At 44.7% G+C, this 16693-nt stretch overlaps 1 protein-coding gene across 3 annotated transcripts in view; it reads right to left on the minus strand.

Annotated features, from left to right (window-relative positions):
* Positions 1-5849: 5849 nt before the first annotated feature.
* The window catches only part of KIAA1191 (KIAA1191 ortholog), a 29449-nt gene continuing 18605 nt past the window's right edge, over positions 5850-16693 (minus strand). For all 3 annotated transcript variants that reach the window (XM_069651454.1, XM_069651452.1, XM_069651453.1), the window contains one exon: positions 5850-7061. In XM_069651454.1, the coding sequence (XP_069507555.1) occupies positions 6853-7061 (209 nt within the window). In that variant the 3' untranslated portion in view covers positions 5850-6852. The remainder of the gene's footprint in view (positions 7062-16693) is intronic.

Raw genomic sequence — 16693 nt, forward strand, 5'->3', positions numbered from 1 at the left:
ACATGTTATGCTGGGTCATTTTCAAAATGTTTTGTCACCGTTACTAATGAAATGCCACCAGAACTTAAGGGAATTGACCCTGTGATATGTGCTACAAGATCGAATAATGTAGGATGTATGGTTGAGTCAAGCCTGGTGCCATATTACTGCACATTCTGCATTATAAAATACCAAGATTGGGCTGGAAGGAATTAAGCCTGTAATACAGGATTTTCTAGTTAAGATTTTAAAAGAAATTGTGCTTACCCCTGCAACAGCCCCCTTTCTAATTGATGGGAAGCCATGTGGTCCAGCACAATGGAGAATAATTGATCTCTGAGCAATACAAAAAATTGCAGAACCACAGTATCCAGTGGTACCAGCCAGACTGGACTTCCTTGTTTACCATGACACCACCTTCAGCTCAGTATTTGTTATAGACCTTAAAAATGCTTTCTTCAGCATTCCAATTCATGAAGACAGTCAATGGAAGGAGGCGTTTGCGCAAATATTTATACTCGCCCACCATCACCAGAATGTAACTCTGACAGAATCAATAACTAGGTTGTCAACGTTGCACACCAAGATGGAAGTAGTAGACGACATTGAAGACGTGGATTGGTTTACATCTCGGTTATCATGGATTCCAACTTGGCTTTCAAAACACTTGGAGCAATACATTCAGTATTTGTGTTGCTAGGATTCCGTCTCATAAGAATCATTGTGGGACAATGCAAGAAGATAGCTAAGAAAGCCATTGGGATGAAGATAATGATGGACACTGAAACGGGTGAGCAGATGCAAAACGAAGCTAGTAACCGTGAGAATAAAGAAAAGCACTCATGCACCTCCAGGTACCAAGTTGGATATGCAGGACATTGGATATTCTGTTCACCATCTGGATGAACACAAAGAATGCAGGACACCAGGGGGAATGACAATGATTTGGATCCCCCCCAAAAAAAAAAACAAAAAAAAAAAAATAAAACGAAGTGAAAATGCTGGTAAATGAGGACCATGGAAGAAGAGAATTTGGTCAAAAATGCGACCACCGGCGGGGTGGAGGGCGCAGTGGAAGAGGGTGTAGAGGAGCAGGTAGACGTTACCCTGCAGTCCCCTCCCCAGTCATATTGGAGCAGTCAGAAAAGAGCTATAGATTGGACCTCCTGTATCGTTCCTATACCGCACAGTGTACGAGAGGCTATGCACTCGAAAGCGTGGATACATGTCGCCTGCGAAGATGTCATAATGCATTGATTAACATTGTGGATGACGTTAATGAAATCTGACAATGACAAAGTGGTCATAAAGAAGATATATGAACCTATGCTGAAACAATATGAAAATACTAAGTAATGAAGTAACTGAAGCACTAAGAGTAACATGAACCTGAAGTTAAGGTTATGAATTAAACCATTAACTGGAAATACTCAGTAATGCAAAGTAGAAAGAACATAGAAGCTTGGTAAGAGAAATATATAATGGCAAGGACGGCCAGATTAGGAAAATGGACAACGGTTCACATTGAAAGTAACCAATCCAGAAGTTGTAAGTATCAGAAGGCATGAAAAGACAGCCCCGTGAGCAGACCAGACAAGGAATCAAGGTTGGCCCTGAGCGAACATTCTATTTTTAAAGGATAAACACAGAGCACAAAGGGAGTATATGGATAAGATCTGAACACGAGACAGCCTTAAGATGAAGGAAGACAAAAACATCTGTGAAAACCAAACTGCTGGTCAAATTAAATGTATAAAGTTTATATGCGATAGTGAGCAAGTCTCTAGAGGACAAGGGCACTTGCATAATTAAATCAAATAATAAATTGATGGCTGCAATCAAATTTGCGCTCCACTCACGTGACCCAGAAGTTGAAAAGAAAAAAAAAAAGCCTCAAAGCCAAGATAGTGTATGCTCATACTCCCTTGAATGTTCCAGAACAGTGAGCAGCAACAAGGTCAATTACAGACGGAAGACTTTGGCTAATGGCCTACCGATGACAGATTGAATCCCCCACCAGACTACTCCCCATTTCCAACACCCAAGTTTCATTTCATGTACATACTGCCAAAGAGCCGAAAGTCCAAGGTTGGGCTAGTATACGAAAAAAAATCCAAAAAAAAAAATCAGTGGGGTTGGGGAGCAACCCAACATACGTTTTCCATCATAATCAGTACTGTATGCATTTAGAGGTAGTCCAAGGTGTGCGCTACAGACAAGGTGTGGCCAATGAAGCACTAATAGAAGCAGATATGTTCCATTAACCAATCCGTCCCGTCAGTAGGTTTGTATATTTTGCCACCTGGAACGTCTTCATAGAAGCCGCACATTGGATATAATATCTCCATGTAAACAAACTTGGTTGCGAGTATGCAAGCATCAGTCCAATGTCTGCCCGATGACCCCGCTTTAGTAAAATATTAAAGTAGTATTTTACTGTATTCTTTGAGTTGGTCTGGTTATTTGGTCCAAGATCTATTATTGTAATTCCACCTAGCACAAGAAGCACTACAATGTGCTGGAGCACAAGACTGTTCAGTATATATTTCCTAGAAGGTTGCTTGTGCTTCACTGTAAAAAAAAAAAAAAAAAAAAACCTAAAAAAATAAAAGTAAAGGGGGTGTGGCATGGTCCCTGCATTGGCAGGCATATGAACTGACTAGTATGCCCCAAACACAAAAAAAGGTAACAAGACCCAGACCGCCACTCCACATTAAAAAAATATGTATACACATGTGGAGCCTATTAAAATGCAGGAGTTAGTTTCCAGTAGCGCACTTGCCACAGCATGGTGCCAAGCTACTAAAACATGCCATCTTGAACATAGCATTCAGCAAAAACACAATTCCACCCCCACCCCCTGCAAGTTGTACTTAAAGGTTGCTCTGTTGAAAGGCCCATCACCGGAACATGCTTTTTTCTGCTTTACTGAATAGTAAAGCAGCTTCAAATAACGCACTGTAAAGTGAAATTGCAGCGGGGAAAAGGATGCGATTGGAGACATCAGCTGCGGAAAGTCACTTGTACGGAGCGCAAGAGTGCATTATGGCACCCCGCCCCCCCCAACCACCTTAGAACAATGCTCTGAGTGGATTAAGGCATTAAGACTCCGCAGCCTTTCGTGCACCAGGTTCTTTTTTTTGTAACTAAAAGACTCAAATTACATTTTTTTTAAAACACAACAAAAAAAGCAAGAACAATGGCCATATTAGAGTTTACCCTCTGCATGACTCTCTATGGGTGTCTGGGAACAGCAGAGCCCATTACTATAAACCCCTTTGGATGTATGGCCAATATATATAAAAACTTGAGGGGTGACAGGTGTGCTACCTCTGGGTCCCAGCTGCAGTAAGCTCCAACAGTCCAAAGATGTTCTATGTTCTATTGCACTTTCATGCCTCAGCAATCTTCAGGGAGGCTGATTAGATTCAGGTGTGCAGGGTGAAATCACTGTACCAGAAAGCGGTAGCGGGGAATTCTGGTAACTAGTGTAGAGCCAGCCAGGATCCAACGCTCCCCCAGTTTCAATGTTAGACCTGAGTGGGGAGGGAGTTACCATCAGTATGGGTTTAAAATAAAAGGATTCAAATATTTCACTTGCCTAAAAATTGCCCATTGATATGGAACATCCCCACCCAAAAACAAACTCCGAACTACAAAATAGGCAGGAAACTACTTCCACGCCAAAAACACATATGGGGTACTGCTACCGCAGCCACAACTAAATCCAATCTTCTGATTGGAGCTACATTGCTCACCCACAGGAAGCAGTCAATTTGCCACCGCAGGTCCAGCACAAACCCCGTAGCCTTTCAGACAACGCCCACAGGCTATTCACTTGGATAGGCAGAATAGTGTTGTGCTGAAGGGAGGAGTGTCGCAGAATTCTCTGGGAGTAGAGCCACGTTCCAAAGCCAGGACTCCAAAGGACTTTTGGGTCCAGTTACTTTAGTTGTGAACCATAAAAATATTGTAATGTCTGATATAGATTACTCTTACCATGGTGGTGTATTAAGTGTTTAGCTTCGACAAATACAGTAGTAGAATTCCTGCCATAGCGGGAAACTCATCCACCAAAAAAGAAATCAGGCAAAATTGTGCAACGATACTTGGCAGGTAGAGATTGGTCGCCTCTCAAATGAAATGTAAGCCTAAAAAGAAATGCTTGCTTGCTGCAGAGTCTCCTAAAGGCACAAGATAGTTTATAGGATTTAAAGACAAAAAATATAAATAAAAATAAATCGCTAAACAGATTGGCGTGGATTGCTTGGTATGTTCCCAAATGCTTAGAGGTTGCTTTTCAACTGGTAAACCCTGCTAAATGCTTAGAGGTTGCTTTTCAACTCGGATCGTAGGAGGTTAGTAAAATTCGTGTGCAGGAGCAGAGGTTAATCGTGGACAGCCCCATACCAAATTGCCTTTTGAACAGGGTATAAACTATATTCAGTGACCACACGAACATGGAGGCCAATCACGCCCACCCGCTGCTCACAACACTCCCACAGCCAATCGGTCACTCCAGAATCTGACAGAGCAGATGTGGAGCGTATAAACTCACACCTAAATATTTGCATTAGACAAGACACCTGCACAAAGACTGGGGATTTTGGAGACGATGTAGGGTACCTACTGCATTTGAAATAATGTGGAGAATTTCAATGCAGCAATGAAATCTGTCAGCGGTCGAAATGAGGATTTGAACAGCGGAGTTAAAAGCAGCTCCTTGCATCACTCAGTAAGCAGGAACTAACTGCGGGTAATCAGGTGCAGTTAGTGTCCCGCAAATGTACCTCCCATAAAAAATGCAAACTATAACTTTGTCAATTCATTTTAACAATTATGCTCAGGATGGGTCCGAATGTTCAATTATACACATTCTTCAGTGCACAGATTTAGTGTCGCATGTGTGATTCATAACAACGGTTTGTTTGTGGAGCCAAAAGTAGACCCTGGTAGCCGTTTCAGTCAGGCTCTGCTAGACTACAACCATGAATTGCCAACGGTTTTGTATCCAGGGCACTAAGATGCCAAAATCTTGAATGAACTTTAGCGGGATTTGGGACCGGTCACGTTGGAAGCGGTTATGTAGAGTCAGTTTATTATGGCGCATTCAGTACTAGGATATGATAGTTTATTTATATGAGCTCAACACTCGACAGTGTGTGGGGAGGTGGTTCTGCACGAAGCTACTTGCATTATGTGGTTCCAGGGCATCAGTCGTAGCAGCGTAGTCTTTTAGGAAACTGCAGCATTTATCCCATTTCGCGATGGAGTAGGAGCATATTAGCCTCTTAAGACAACCGGTCCCAAGACATTCAAAGTACCTTTGGGGGCATGCAGTACAAGTACTGTGGGATAGTACAAAAGTAGATTTGTGGGGAGAATCAGGGGGTGGGAGGAGTAGTGGGCGCGGGGGTATAACCAGTGGCAATGTATATTCCTCAAGCTTTCTGTAGGCACTTGGACACATTAACACCGAAAAACACGGGTTTACTTTGCTGTTCGACTTCAGACTACAAACCCTATTGTGAACTCTGCCATGTTCCTTTGCATCCAAGCGTGTTCTTTGTTGTGCATACACACAACTCCCTCAGACACCTGTAACTCAAGCCATTAAAAATGAACAAAAACACCCCACCGTAAAGTCAGCCACTAGCCAAACGCAGTTCTTAACATCTTACATCACCAGACCTCACTCAAAGCTTACACATTGGCCGCTTTTACAGTTGTAGCATTGCCTACCAGTCTCGTTGAGTTCCCCAGCGTCCAATACTATTGGCACACTTGCCGCAGATTGGGAGAACGAAACAGGCAAAGCAAAGTGTACCCGGCAAAGCACACCATTGAACCTGAAAACACCAGCCAAGTCCTTATTACAGCATTTCACAGGAGTTTTATTTTAACAAAAAGGCAAAAACTTAAAGAGTGAAACAAATAAAAATCATAATAAATTAATGCCGACAAGTAGTCAGGACTTAATTAAGGAATCGTAATGTCAGCACTTGGATACCAATAGGGCAGAATTCAGCAATAGCAACCAGAACATACTGTTACTTGGGGAGGGTAAACGGGCACAGAAGAAACCCCTCTGCTCGGCAGTCCTCAAGAGTCTGGTGTCATACAGTAAAAAATGTAATGGCATCTTTTAACAAACAAAGCTTCAACTGAAGCATCTCACTTAAATGTGTATTAAAAAAGCTGATGCCCTAACACCACGTTGGGCAAAGAAAGCCCATAACAATACAGGGGTTGGCAACAAAGGTCGCAGATGGCTAGATGGCCCTCCCGGATGCAATCCACTTAAAAAATTGACTACAGGTCCGCTGCCCCAATAAGGAGGGCTAACACACGAATAATGACAAAGCAATAAACAAAAAACTACCGCCATTTAAGAATGAGAGGACATCTGCAAGTTAACTCGGACGACCTGCCGCAGGAGTCAATTTACATTTAGCAGACTAACCATCTTTTATTCAAATAGTACCCATTTAAACAATGCAAGCAGTGGTGGCAGCACGAACCTATACTGGTCACTTTATGAAACATAATTAGACTTCCCAGGCAATGCCTTTGCTTGGAATGATAAGTGGCTAGAGCTATCATAAGCATTACTGGCCAATTGCAACCACTCCATCACAAACAGTACCCAAGGTCCCAGGAGTGCAGCAGTGTAGAGGAGCCAGAACCAAATAATTCCAAGTCTGGTTATGAAAGTGGCCAAAGCTGGCTAGGTGCCAATTCAGGGCACAGCAAAGATTAACAATCATCCTATGCCTAGAGTCTAGGGCGCCCCCTGTCCATCCTCTTCACTGTAGTGGCCAAAGTGAGATCTCAAAGCTGTTAAATGGTGAGAGACAGGAGGGGTGGACCGATTCAGAAGCCAGTGGGAGTTAGGATATTCATATCACGAGGCTTGAGGTTGTGAGTGCGAGTAGACAGGCTCTTGCCCTGAAGTTGTGGGAGGTCCATCGTGGGTGGTTTGAAGGCATGGTGGTCTTCGGGAATCCTGTTAGTCTGGGCTCGCATCAGCTCCATAGCAGTGGGCTTCTGAGCTCCTTTATAGGATTGGAGAGTGAACCCTCCTGTAGAAAAAAAGAAACCGAGGAGTTAGAGATCTAAGACAACCAAACATCCTAATCTCCAGTATGCTTCAATACAGGGACATGAAGACAGCCACCAAGTCGGGATTGGCCAGCTATACACCAGACATTGAAGATTCAATTCCTCTGTACCCTTGGCAAGACCAATCTCTTCACACTTTAGAAGGGTGCAACCAGTTACTCTAGCAGAGGACAAACTGGAAGCCCCCCGGTGCAGACTAGAAGGCAGACGAGTATCAACTGTGGACGTTTGTGTTGCAATGAACTTATGTTGCTAATGGGTGGTACGAGACATTGCCCTCAGTGATTCACCACGCAAACTCGTGAAGAAATGCCTAGCACAGTGGCTTAAAAACTACAGACAGTTCAATTTGCAAGCAACATTTGCCCAACAAAACATTATTCCACTGTCCTTATAATAAAGGAGAGTCAGTTCTGTGATTTTATACATACAGATCCCGACATATGTAATGACATTGAAGCACTGCATGGCCCATAAGCAGTAGCGCCATGCGAGCAGCAGAAATTGTAGTTTAGGCACTATATATGGAAAGCAGAGCAGTCTAGGCTGGAGGGGGTGGGAGGTCAGTGGAAGCCAAAGAGGATGAAAGGCAAGGAGCGTATTAAAAGACGCCACTTTTGTGGGACTCAATGCTATTGGGCACAGCATTGCAGTGTATGAACTCCTAGGGCAATGCCTTCATTTGAGGGTTCTGCTTCACCATATGCATTTACACTGCATGTAGAGACGACCGACAACTGGACCACATTTTGTGGAACTGATGTTTAGTGTTATGCAGCAAGTAAAACACAAACTACTCTATGAAATCACCTGTGGCCCCATGGAAGCCTACATGCAAACGTCCCAGCCACTCACCTGAACCAGGTCAGCCTCGGTTTGGCCGAGGCAAATCATGTACATCATTTGACGATTCCATTAAAAACAAATTACTTGCTACGACACCTGCCGCTGGCAGCACTGCACACAGATCGGCCAACCAAGTCATATTGTTTTTGCCTGATATACCATTCAGTGATGGGGCAGGGCGTCAGGCACAGGGCTAGATTTCACCCCCCACTGCACTTACGAGAAAGTGGGTTTTCATTATGGTTTCCTTGTCATTTACTGCTTCTTACCCAGGTCAGCAGGGGACATCATGGAAAAGTTGTGCCAACCCTGCCTGTTGAAGCGAGTGTCCCCCCCCCCCCCCCCCCCAAGACTGTGCTCAAATGTTACGTTTACCCACTTGCCCACTGTCTCTGCACCTCTTCACATGCCAAATACGCTTCATAATCTCCCCCTAAACTCCTGTGATAGTACACACCCATTGAATACCCCAAATACCACAGTATTTAGCACATGCATTGCCAGGAGCTCGTAACCATTCACCTCACGTCTATTCAGGGAAAGGTTGGGAGTGGCTTGTTAACTTTATACAAATAGCTCCCAGGAGACAATTTAATCCAGACCCAACTGGTGAGAAAAAAAAAAAAAAAAACCCGGAAAAATTAAACCCAAATTTTCGGTGTTTGAAAATGTATACAAGTAGGCATTTAAACCATAATGGGGCTTCAAGAAAAGGTTTGCCTCCGATGACAAATTTACAATTGCTGTTCACTGCATACTAGTTCCTCATTACACCACTAGGGCGAAGGCGGTTTTCAGATACTGCTTCAAAAAATAAATAGAATTTTTTTTTTAAAAAAATGCCTTCTATTGCAGGAGCCCTGAATACACCTCAAAGAAATTCATCTACCACAAACACGTTGATCCTGTGTGCCAAGCTAGATTAAGAGAGGGGAAAAGAGGGAAATAAACATTGGAAAGCAACCTGGCATGCAGAAAATCCCATAAACCAAGGAGCTTTAACTGGCCGTACATTTCACAAATCTGCACAACCCATCAGCCAACCCACAGGGGTAAAAATGTCAAAGTTGCAATTACATACAACTCACACCATGACTTACTCGCCAACAATGAATCATCACTTGCTAGTTGCGAGTGCAAATTGTGCACCCCAATTTCAGGTAGGTTTCTGAAAGACCTTTAAATGGAATGAAACTCTCACAAACATAAAAGACAGATTACAGAAGGACTCAGTCCCCTCTCAACCTTTTAAATGAAAATCACTGGGACCCTTGGGTCTGCTGATGTAAGAGTATATGGCTGTTGTCTCTGGCAATCAATTCTGAAACAAAATACCTTCTCTAGATTAGTTCTCTGCCCTTCACATCAGCCCACCTCTCCTCCTGGACTACACATCATAAACCCTTGCACATAACAGCAATCTGCCTACAGAATGCCACTTTAACGTGGCAATGCCACTTATCCAGTCCCAGCACCAGCACACCAGTAGCAAACATGCAACACACACTGCTATGTGTCTTCATCACTATCCACAAACACTTGATGCGTGGGTACTTCCAACCTGGAAGCATCAACACTACATTATTTCCAGCTGCCTTCCATTCTAACCTGTCTAAACCTACCCCACGCTTTCCTTACAGAACTTGGCACAACAGCTCTAAACAAGACCACTTTAGATTAGGCAATGGTTTTGCTTTAGCAAAATGGTAATCAACTGGATCAGAACTTATGAGGTGACCAAGTCTGTACCCCCTACTACTGCCCAAATCCATTGATGATGCATCTCCATTTCTTGCTATCATTGACTCTGGTCTCTCTACCCTTCCTACTCCTCATTTCTGGATCCTCTTTCATTTCTTCTGTTAATATAGTATGTAGTAACCCCATTGGAAACTACACCAACCTTGTCCTCTTCGAAATAGAAAACCCAACTATAGGTATAGGTCTGTACTACACAAGTTGGCAGACTGACTGAGCAACCAGACTTCTCTCAAAAGAAGTGAGATGTAACATTCACAATTACAAGTAATTAACACTTATATTCAAGGTTTTCTAGTAAAATAATTGTCAGTTTTAAATAAGCCTTCTTTAGAAAGGGCAATATGTTATGTTACTGGGCATTTATATAGCACCTTATATATCATTGGTATGACCTCAAAGCGCGTGTAGGTTGAACCCCCTCGGGAACCGCAGTTCAAGTCAGGAGAGTGTCATATGGTGCGTGGGTGCACCGGATATGTGTGCAGCTGGTGTGGTTGGTGCACGATAGCTGCTTCTTAGCAGTAGGCGTGGTGTTGAGGAAATCAGTTGGATGTGTTCAGTCTGGAGGGTGGACACCCACACTGAGTTCTGGCTGCGTTAGGCCTGAGGAGACGGAATGTGCTCAGCTAGCTGTGTTTCATTAGGATGACGAGGTGTTCGTGGGGTCAGGTTACTATGAGAACAGCTAGACGGAATTTATTATGGTATAACGGTGTTCTAATTGAATGATGGTGTATAGGAGAGAGTAAGCGTAGTAGTGTGATATGGTGGTTATTAGCATAGCACTTGCAGCCAAGCACGACAAAGATGCACTGACAGGAAATACATTACTGGCTAGTTAAGAACCACACCATGGTTACCACCATTAGCAGAGGATACAACCTCGAACCAGCTACTGGCAGATTGTGGGGGCAAGTATTCAGCAAGTAAGGTTAGTAGTGAAAAGCAACTCTTCCTGCCAGGCCTTCAAATACTTCATTTTTCCAGCATCTTACATACCTTCGGTTAGCCTTACTCAGTCTCACTCATCCCCATCTTCTCCGTCTCGAAGCATCACCCTCTTTGATGCCATCAACAATAAAATACCCTTCTTCAGATTTAAGTCTCTCTCTCTAAGGTAGTTCTCTGAACAAGTGAGTACTTTACAATCCGGGACAGAAGAGCCTACAGGAAGCTAGGACAGCCAATGTCAATTGAAACAAGGTCTAGGGAGCGGAGGCACTTATAGTAGAGGTAGATAGCACAATGTTGTATACAGAGTTTGTAGCAAAAGAATCACTGTTGGGCCACAAGCTGTAACACTTGTGAAAGCAAAGATGTAAGCAACTCTGCAGAAAAAGAAGGTACTGCAAGTCCCCAGTGAGACAGACCAGCTACAGACCAAAAAAGTTAAGTACCCCTTTAGTCAAGACAGTACCTTAGGTAGGAAGAAGCAGAACCAGCTGGCTTCTGTTCAGGTTGCAGTCCTGCAGTGCCTGGGCCTCAGTCGTGGAGAGACAAGAGGGAGGCTGTCTGGAGGACTCCTGCAGTGCAGTTTGAAGGTCAGTGGTGGGAATGGGCTCTTTCCAATCAGCAGCACTTCGTGGTTTCAGCTACCAGCAAATAGCACCACCGCGGTTCTTGGACACCTTGTGGGCTCCCCTTGCTTCTGGGGTCCAGCACCGTTTAGGTGGCTCAACCATGGGCTGTCCTGCTTGGGGAGGGCCCTCAGGATCTTCCTGGAGCTCGGGTCCGGCTTAAAGACTATGCACTCATTCCTGGTGTTCCTGACCCCTGGCACTCGGTTCCAGCAGCAAGGAAGTACAGCCAGCAGGGAGAGGGGTTCCAGTAAAGTTGATCTTTGGGTTGGTGGGACCAACTAACCCCACCAACCCAAAGGAAGAAGTCATCTGTCCCAGGGTCGTCTAGTCGATTCGATACGAAATTCAGAGTTTCAGCACTGCAGCAGGGCTTCAGCGGGCAAACCAACTGTCCAGGAGGGTGCAGCAAGCTTCTCTTCCAGTTTCTTTCTTCAGATTATTCGTCCAGTGGTCAACTGCCTTCTGTTCAAGAGCCCTCGCCTTTTATGCAGGTTTCTCCCATTCCGGCACAGCCTAGCGTCACTCACAGCAGGGTCACTGTCCTCTAGGGAAAGCTAGCCAGCACCTTTGGGTGCATTCATGTAACCAAGGTGGCGAAGGACATCGGGCAACTCTAGAGAATTATTTAAAATTCTCAAAGAGTTAGAATCCCCCGCACATGTGCACCAAAGACAGCACTTGGTGCAACAACATACACAATGCCCTGCTCAATAAAATATCCACTTTGTAATCCAAAATCAACGCCAAACCCCCATATTTATCAATACCAGGCCACCTAAAATAACTACCCCAGACTCCCCGGTGCCGTTCAGCTTCACACCGCTCTGGAGGTTGAAATAAATCATTTGCAATTTAAAACCCTCCAACTGCCAAGGAGACGCTTGTCCAGCCCTGATCATTAAGGAATCGGCTCATGACCTCGCTCCTTTTATTACCACATTTATCAACTCCTCCTTTCAAAATCGGGAGTGGTCCCCAACAACCTGAAGGATGCATGGGTTATCCCTCTCCTAAAAAAAAAAAAAAAAAAAAAAACCTACCTTAGACCCGGAGGTCCCAACCAACTACAGGTACAGAACTATCTGGAATCGAACAACCTACTAGGCACAAGACAATCCGGCTTCAGACCCAAGCACGGTACGGAGACAGCCCTCCTTGATCTCAAAACCCAAATAGAGGACCTCAAAGACAAAGGCAAACTAGCACCGTTACTACTATTAGACTTATCGGCTGCCTTTGATCTGGTCAACCACCAAATCCTCTGTCACCACCTGAAAACGGCAGCTCATTTCTTCGACAAGGCCACCAACTGGATTCAATCCTTCTTGGATAACACACAGATGAGGGTATTCTCGCCTACCTCCTCTGCGAACCCTGCGCCAGTCCCTTTCAGGGTCCCCCAAGGATCATGCGTATCCCCTACCCTCTACAATGTGTTTACTAAACCCGTTTGATGTGCTTGACTATCTGGGTGTCATCAGCATAATTAGTATAGGTGACACCCAGATACTCATCCGTATCACGGGTGATTACCCGGTAGACTCGAAAGCCTTAAATGACATTTACCTCATCATCCAAACCTGGATGGCCCAACATGAGCTCTGTCTCAACGACGACAAGACAGAGCTCCTCATCCTAGGTACACAGCAAAGACTCAACAAGCTGAACCCCTTGTTTAGCTCCTTCAAAATCGACAGAAATTCCATAAAAGTCTCCAAAGATACCAAAACGCTTGGAATCTACCTCGATTCCACTCTCTCCCTTCACAGACAAACAAATGCAGTTGCAGCGGCCGCCTACACCTGCAAGTTGATCACAGCTGGTCGCCCTTTCCTTTCCACTCACAACTCTACTACCCTTGCTAGGACTTGTCCAAACTGGACTACTGCAATGCACTGTACCAAGGCACCAAGCAGGGTAACCTAGACAAACTCCAGATCATACAAAATAACACCATTAGAGCAGCCCTCAACATCCCTAGATCCGCACACATCTCTGATACCAGGAAGAACCTTCATTAGTCACCCAAAGGATCTCATTAAAATCGCTTGCCCTGACCTACAAATGCATGAATAACCTAGCCCCCACCTATCTTTCCTCACGGTTCACGCAGTATACCCCATGTCGTTCCCCAAGATCTAACCTGAACCAGAGCCTACTGATTCCAAGATGCAAGTTACAAACAGCCGGAGGATCCAGCTTCCCAGTCCTGGCAGCCAAATTGTGGCACTCTGTCCCCCTGACTATCAGAAGCCTTCCTTCCCTTAATCTATTCAAACACAGAGCCAAATGTTGGCTAGTCACATCCGATGCCCAAGTTGCACTCTGAAAACTTGATAAACTATGTATTGCTGTACAAATGACTAATGTGTTTTATTACTATGTTCAACTTAAATGCTACTTGAAATATCGTACTGTTATGTACTCTTATCACTGTTTCTAAGCTATGGGCCCGGTAGTCTCCGGGCCTGGTCTGCGCTATACAAATAAAATAAATACAAATACCTCCCTCACTTCCTGACCTGCCAGGCACACTGGAGCCGGAGGAGGGCTTCAGCAGTGAAGCCTGCCAAAGACAAAACAAACTGGGCGTGGCATGCAGCGTAAACCCAAGAAAGACCTCGCAAGCAAGAAATGGCAAAAAAAGATGACCAAGGCCATTTTGACAAAATGGGCACCCAAGGGTGCAATACTGCAGATGAGGATTGAGCCTGCAGGACCCACACAAAATGGTAGGAAAATTAAACCACTGCCACCAGCCATTAAATGTAGCGAGGGTAACAAGAAAATGTTACATGTGTAAGTAGGATAAGGGGCTACTGAGTAACACCATAGACCCCACCCCCCACCCCCAGTATTTCCACCTAAAATGGATTGCACTGAACCTACATAGGAAAACTTGGTAAAGTAATTTCACTGTACTACTCTTGGGAACAGTAGTTTACCCAAGAGAATGTATTTAAACCTTTAAAGGACTTCTCTGTGATACTGCACCCATGGGGGATTACTAAAGAGTGCGTTTTCTTTTGGTTTCGAGTCTGACAGACTCGAAATCAGAAAAAATACAAGAGCGTGAAAAAGGTCTCACTCCAGGATAATTAAGAGTCCTTAATTCCAGCAAAAGAGCTAGGGGTCTCTAAGGTAGCAGATAATTAGCACAGAAAATGAGAATTCTCCCTAACATCTTCTATGTCTACCTTTGATGTTTCCATTCATCCCGTTTACTCCTCTGACCATTTGCTGTTCTCCATTTACCCTCGGTTCTTGACACTTGCTTAAACCCCCTCCCATCTCCTACTCCCCCCCCCCCCCCCCAAGTCACGAACTTTGCACTTTCAATACACCCCTTTGTATCCTCCAGTCTTGCCACTCTTCCATCCCATTCTACTTTCTCAGCTCTCAGTGGATAATGCTGCTTCAACTCACCACTTCCCAGTCTACCCAGCAATATCCACTCTCTAAAAGGTGTTCCTTCTCACAAGCCTTCCCAGCCCTGGCTTACTCATCTTCGCTCCATGCGAAGGGTTCTCTGTCGTCTGGAGCGTCATTGGCATACATCCTGGTCTATGTCTGATGGTGTGTCCTCTTCTCATCTGTTTTTTTTTTTTTATTGTTTGCAACCTCAAGGGTTTTTACAAAAATTGATCCTTTCCATTTGCTTCTTTTTTCCAGCTATGAAGGTATGTAGCGACACCACCGTCAACGACGAGAGGGTTTATTGGTGCGTCGAGTTGCGTTGACGCATCATGCGTTTAACGTGCCACTTGGTGTGTCCTCTTCTCATCATACTCTATATGAGGTAGGTCTTCTAAATGTCTCCATTACTGTGATCTCTTGCACTCTCAATCATCCCATCCCGCCATCTTTTCCAATCCCTTTCTCGTCTATCGTCTCCACCTCTGCCTGATCACTCACTTATTGCACCTGGTTTTGCTAATTTTGTGAATTCTTCCTTCTGCCATTTCTCCTTGTTCTTTGCCTTCCTCTTGCCCTATCCTCCCCCAGCCCCCTTTCCATTCGTGCCGATCTCCAATTCTGATACCTTTCTCATCTCTCAGGCTCACCCTACTGCTTCTCCTAAAATACTATTCCTTGTACTCTTCTTTCTAAAATTCATCCTCTCTATGTCCAACCAAGTGACTGCTATGTACCAAGCTGCTCACCATCAGATCAGGATCCTTAAGAGAGTTACCCATGATACCGGAAGCCATCCGCCCTCCCGTGTTGGCTGCGTTAGTCCTCTCACGGTTGGACTACTGTAACACTCTATATCTGTCACAACCGATAGGCCTTATACAGCGGCTACCGTGCATGCAGAACCTGGCAGCCAGGCTAGCCACTGGCACTCACTAAGGAGTTCACATCTCTCCAGTGCCCGGTGGCCAGCGTGTCCATTTTAAGTCACTGTGTATTGTCCACCAGGCAGTCCAAGGGGGTGAGTTTCTGCAATCAAAATTCTCTCGTTACATCCCTGAATGTGACTTACGCTCCTCCACTATCAACCTCCTTGCTGGTCCAAGGTTTAACCGTGAAAGGGTCGGCGGCAGGGCCTTCTCCATTGCAGCTGCTAAACTCTGCAACAATCTCCCACCGCCACTAAGAAATGCTTCCAACCATCTTGGTTTCAGAAGAGCCCTTATGACCACCCTGTTCTAGCTCTCCATTCTCTTCTGCCTCTCCTTCCGCGAGTAGCTTTTCTCTCTAGCGCCATGATGCCCTTGGGCGACCGGGCGCTTTATAAGTTTAGTTAACATTAATATGTCTCTTATCACTGCTACATTTCCTCTTTCTATTCAAACATGCCATTCTTCCTTCTGAAAAAGAAGAACACTCTGTGGATCCTGCCATTCACTTCCAACTTTTCTCTGCTTCCTTACCAAGCTGTTAGAACATTTCGTCTACTCCCAATTTCTTCCTTTGTCACTCATTTTACCTTGCTTCCAGTCTGGTTTTCGGCCCTTTCATTCCACGGAAACTGCCCTTCTTTCTGTGAACCTCTTTCTGCCCGCTAGGCTAGGTTATCACATGGTTTCAATCTTATCTAATTGCAGTTACTCAGTATCCTGGGCTGGCATTTGCTCAGATTCCCTCCACCTTTCGCAGTGTTCCCACAAAAGGTCTGTTCTTGGCCCCTTTTCCCTTTATACCTCTACCGTTCTTTTGGTTAGTCTCATAACTTGTATGCTGATGACACCCAACTATTCCGATCTTAAATCTTTCTGCTCGTCTCTCTTCTATCAAAATCTGGATGTTGGACCACTTCCGTGTCCTCAATCCATCCAAGACTGAAGTCCTCTTGTTTCCCAATACTATTCCTCTTCTGTGTTCCACTATCTCCCTGCCCACAACCTTGGCCTCCATCTCAACAACCAATCTTTCACACATCACATTGCAATCACATCCTG

Source organism: Ambystoma mexicanum, chromosome 3p (genome assembly GCF_040938575.1).
Source record: "Ambystoma mexicanum isolate Mex_15411 chromosome 3p, UKY_AmexF1_1, whole genome shotgun sequence".
Taxonomy (NCBI): domain Eukaryota; kingdom Metazoa; phylum Chordata; class Amphibia; order Caudata; family Ambystomatidae; genus Ambystoma; species Ambystoma mexicanum.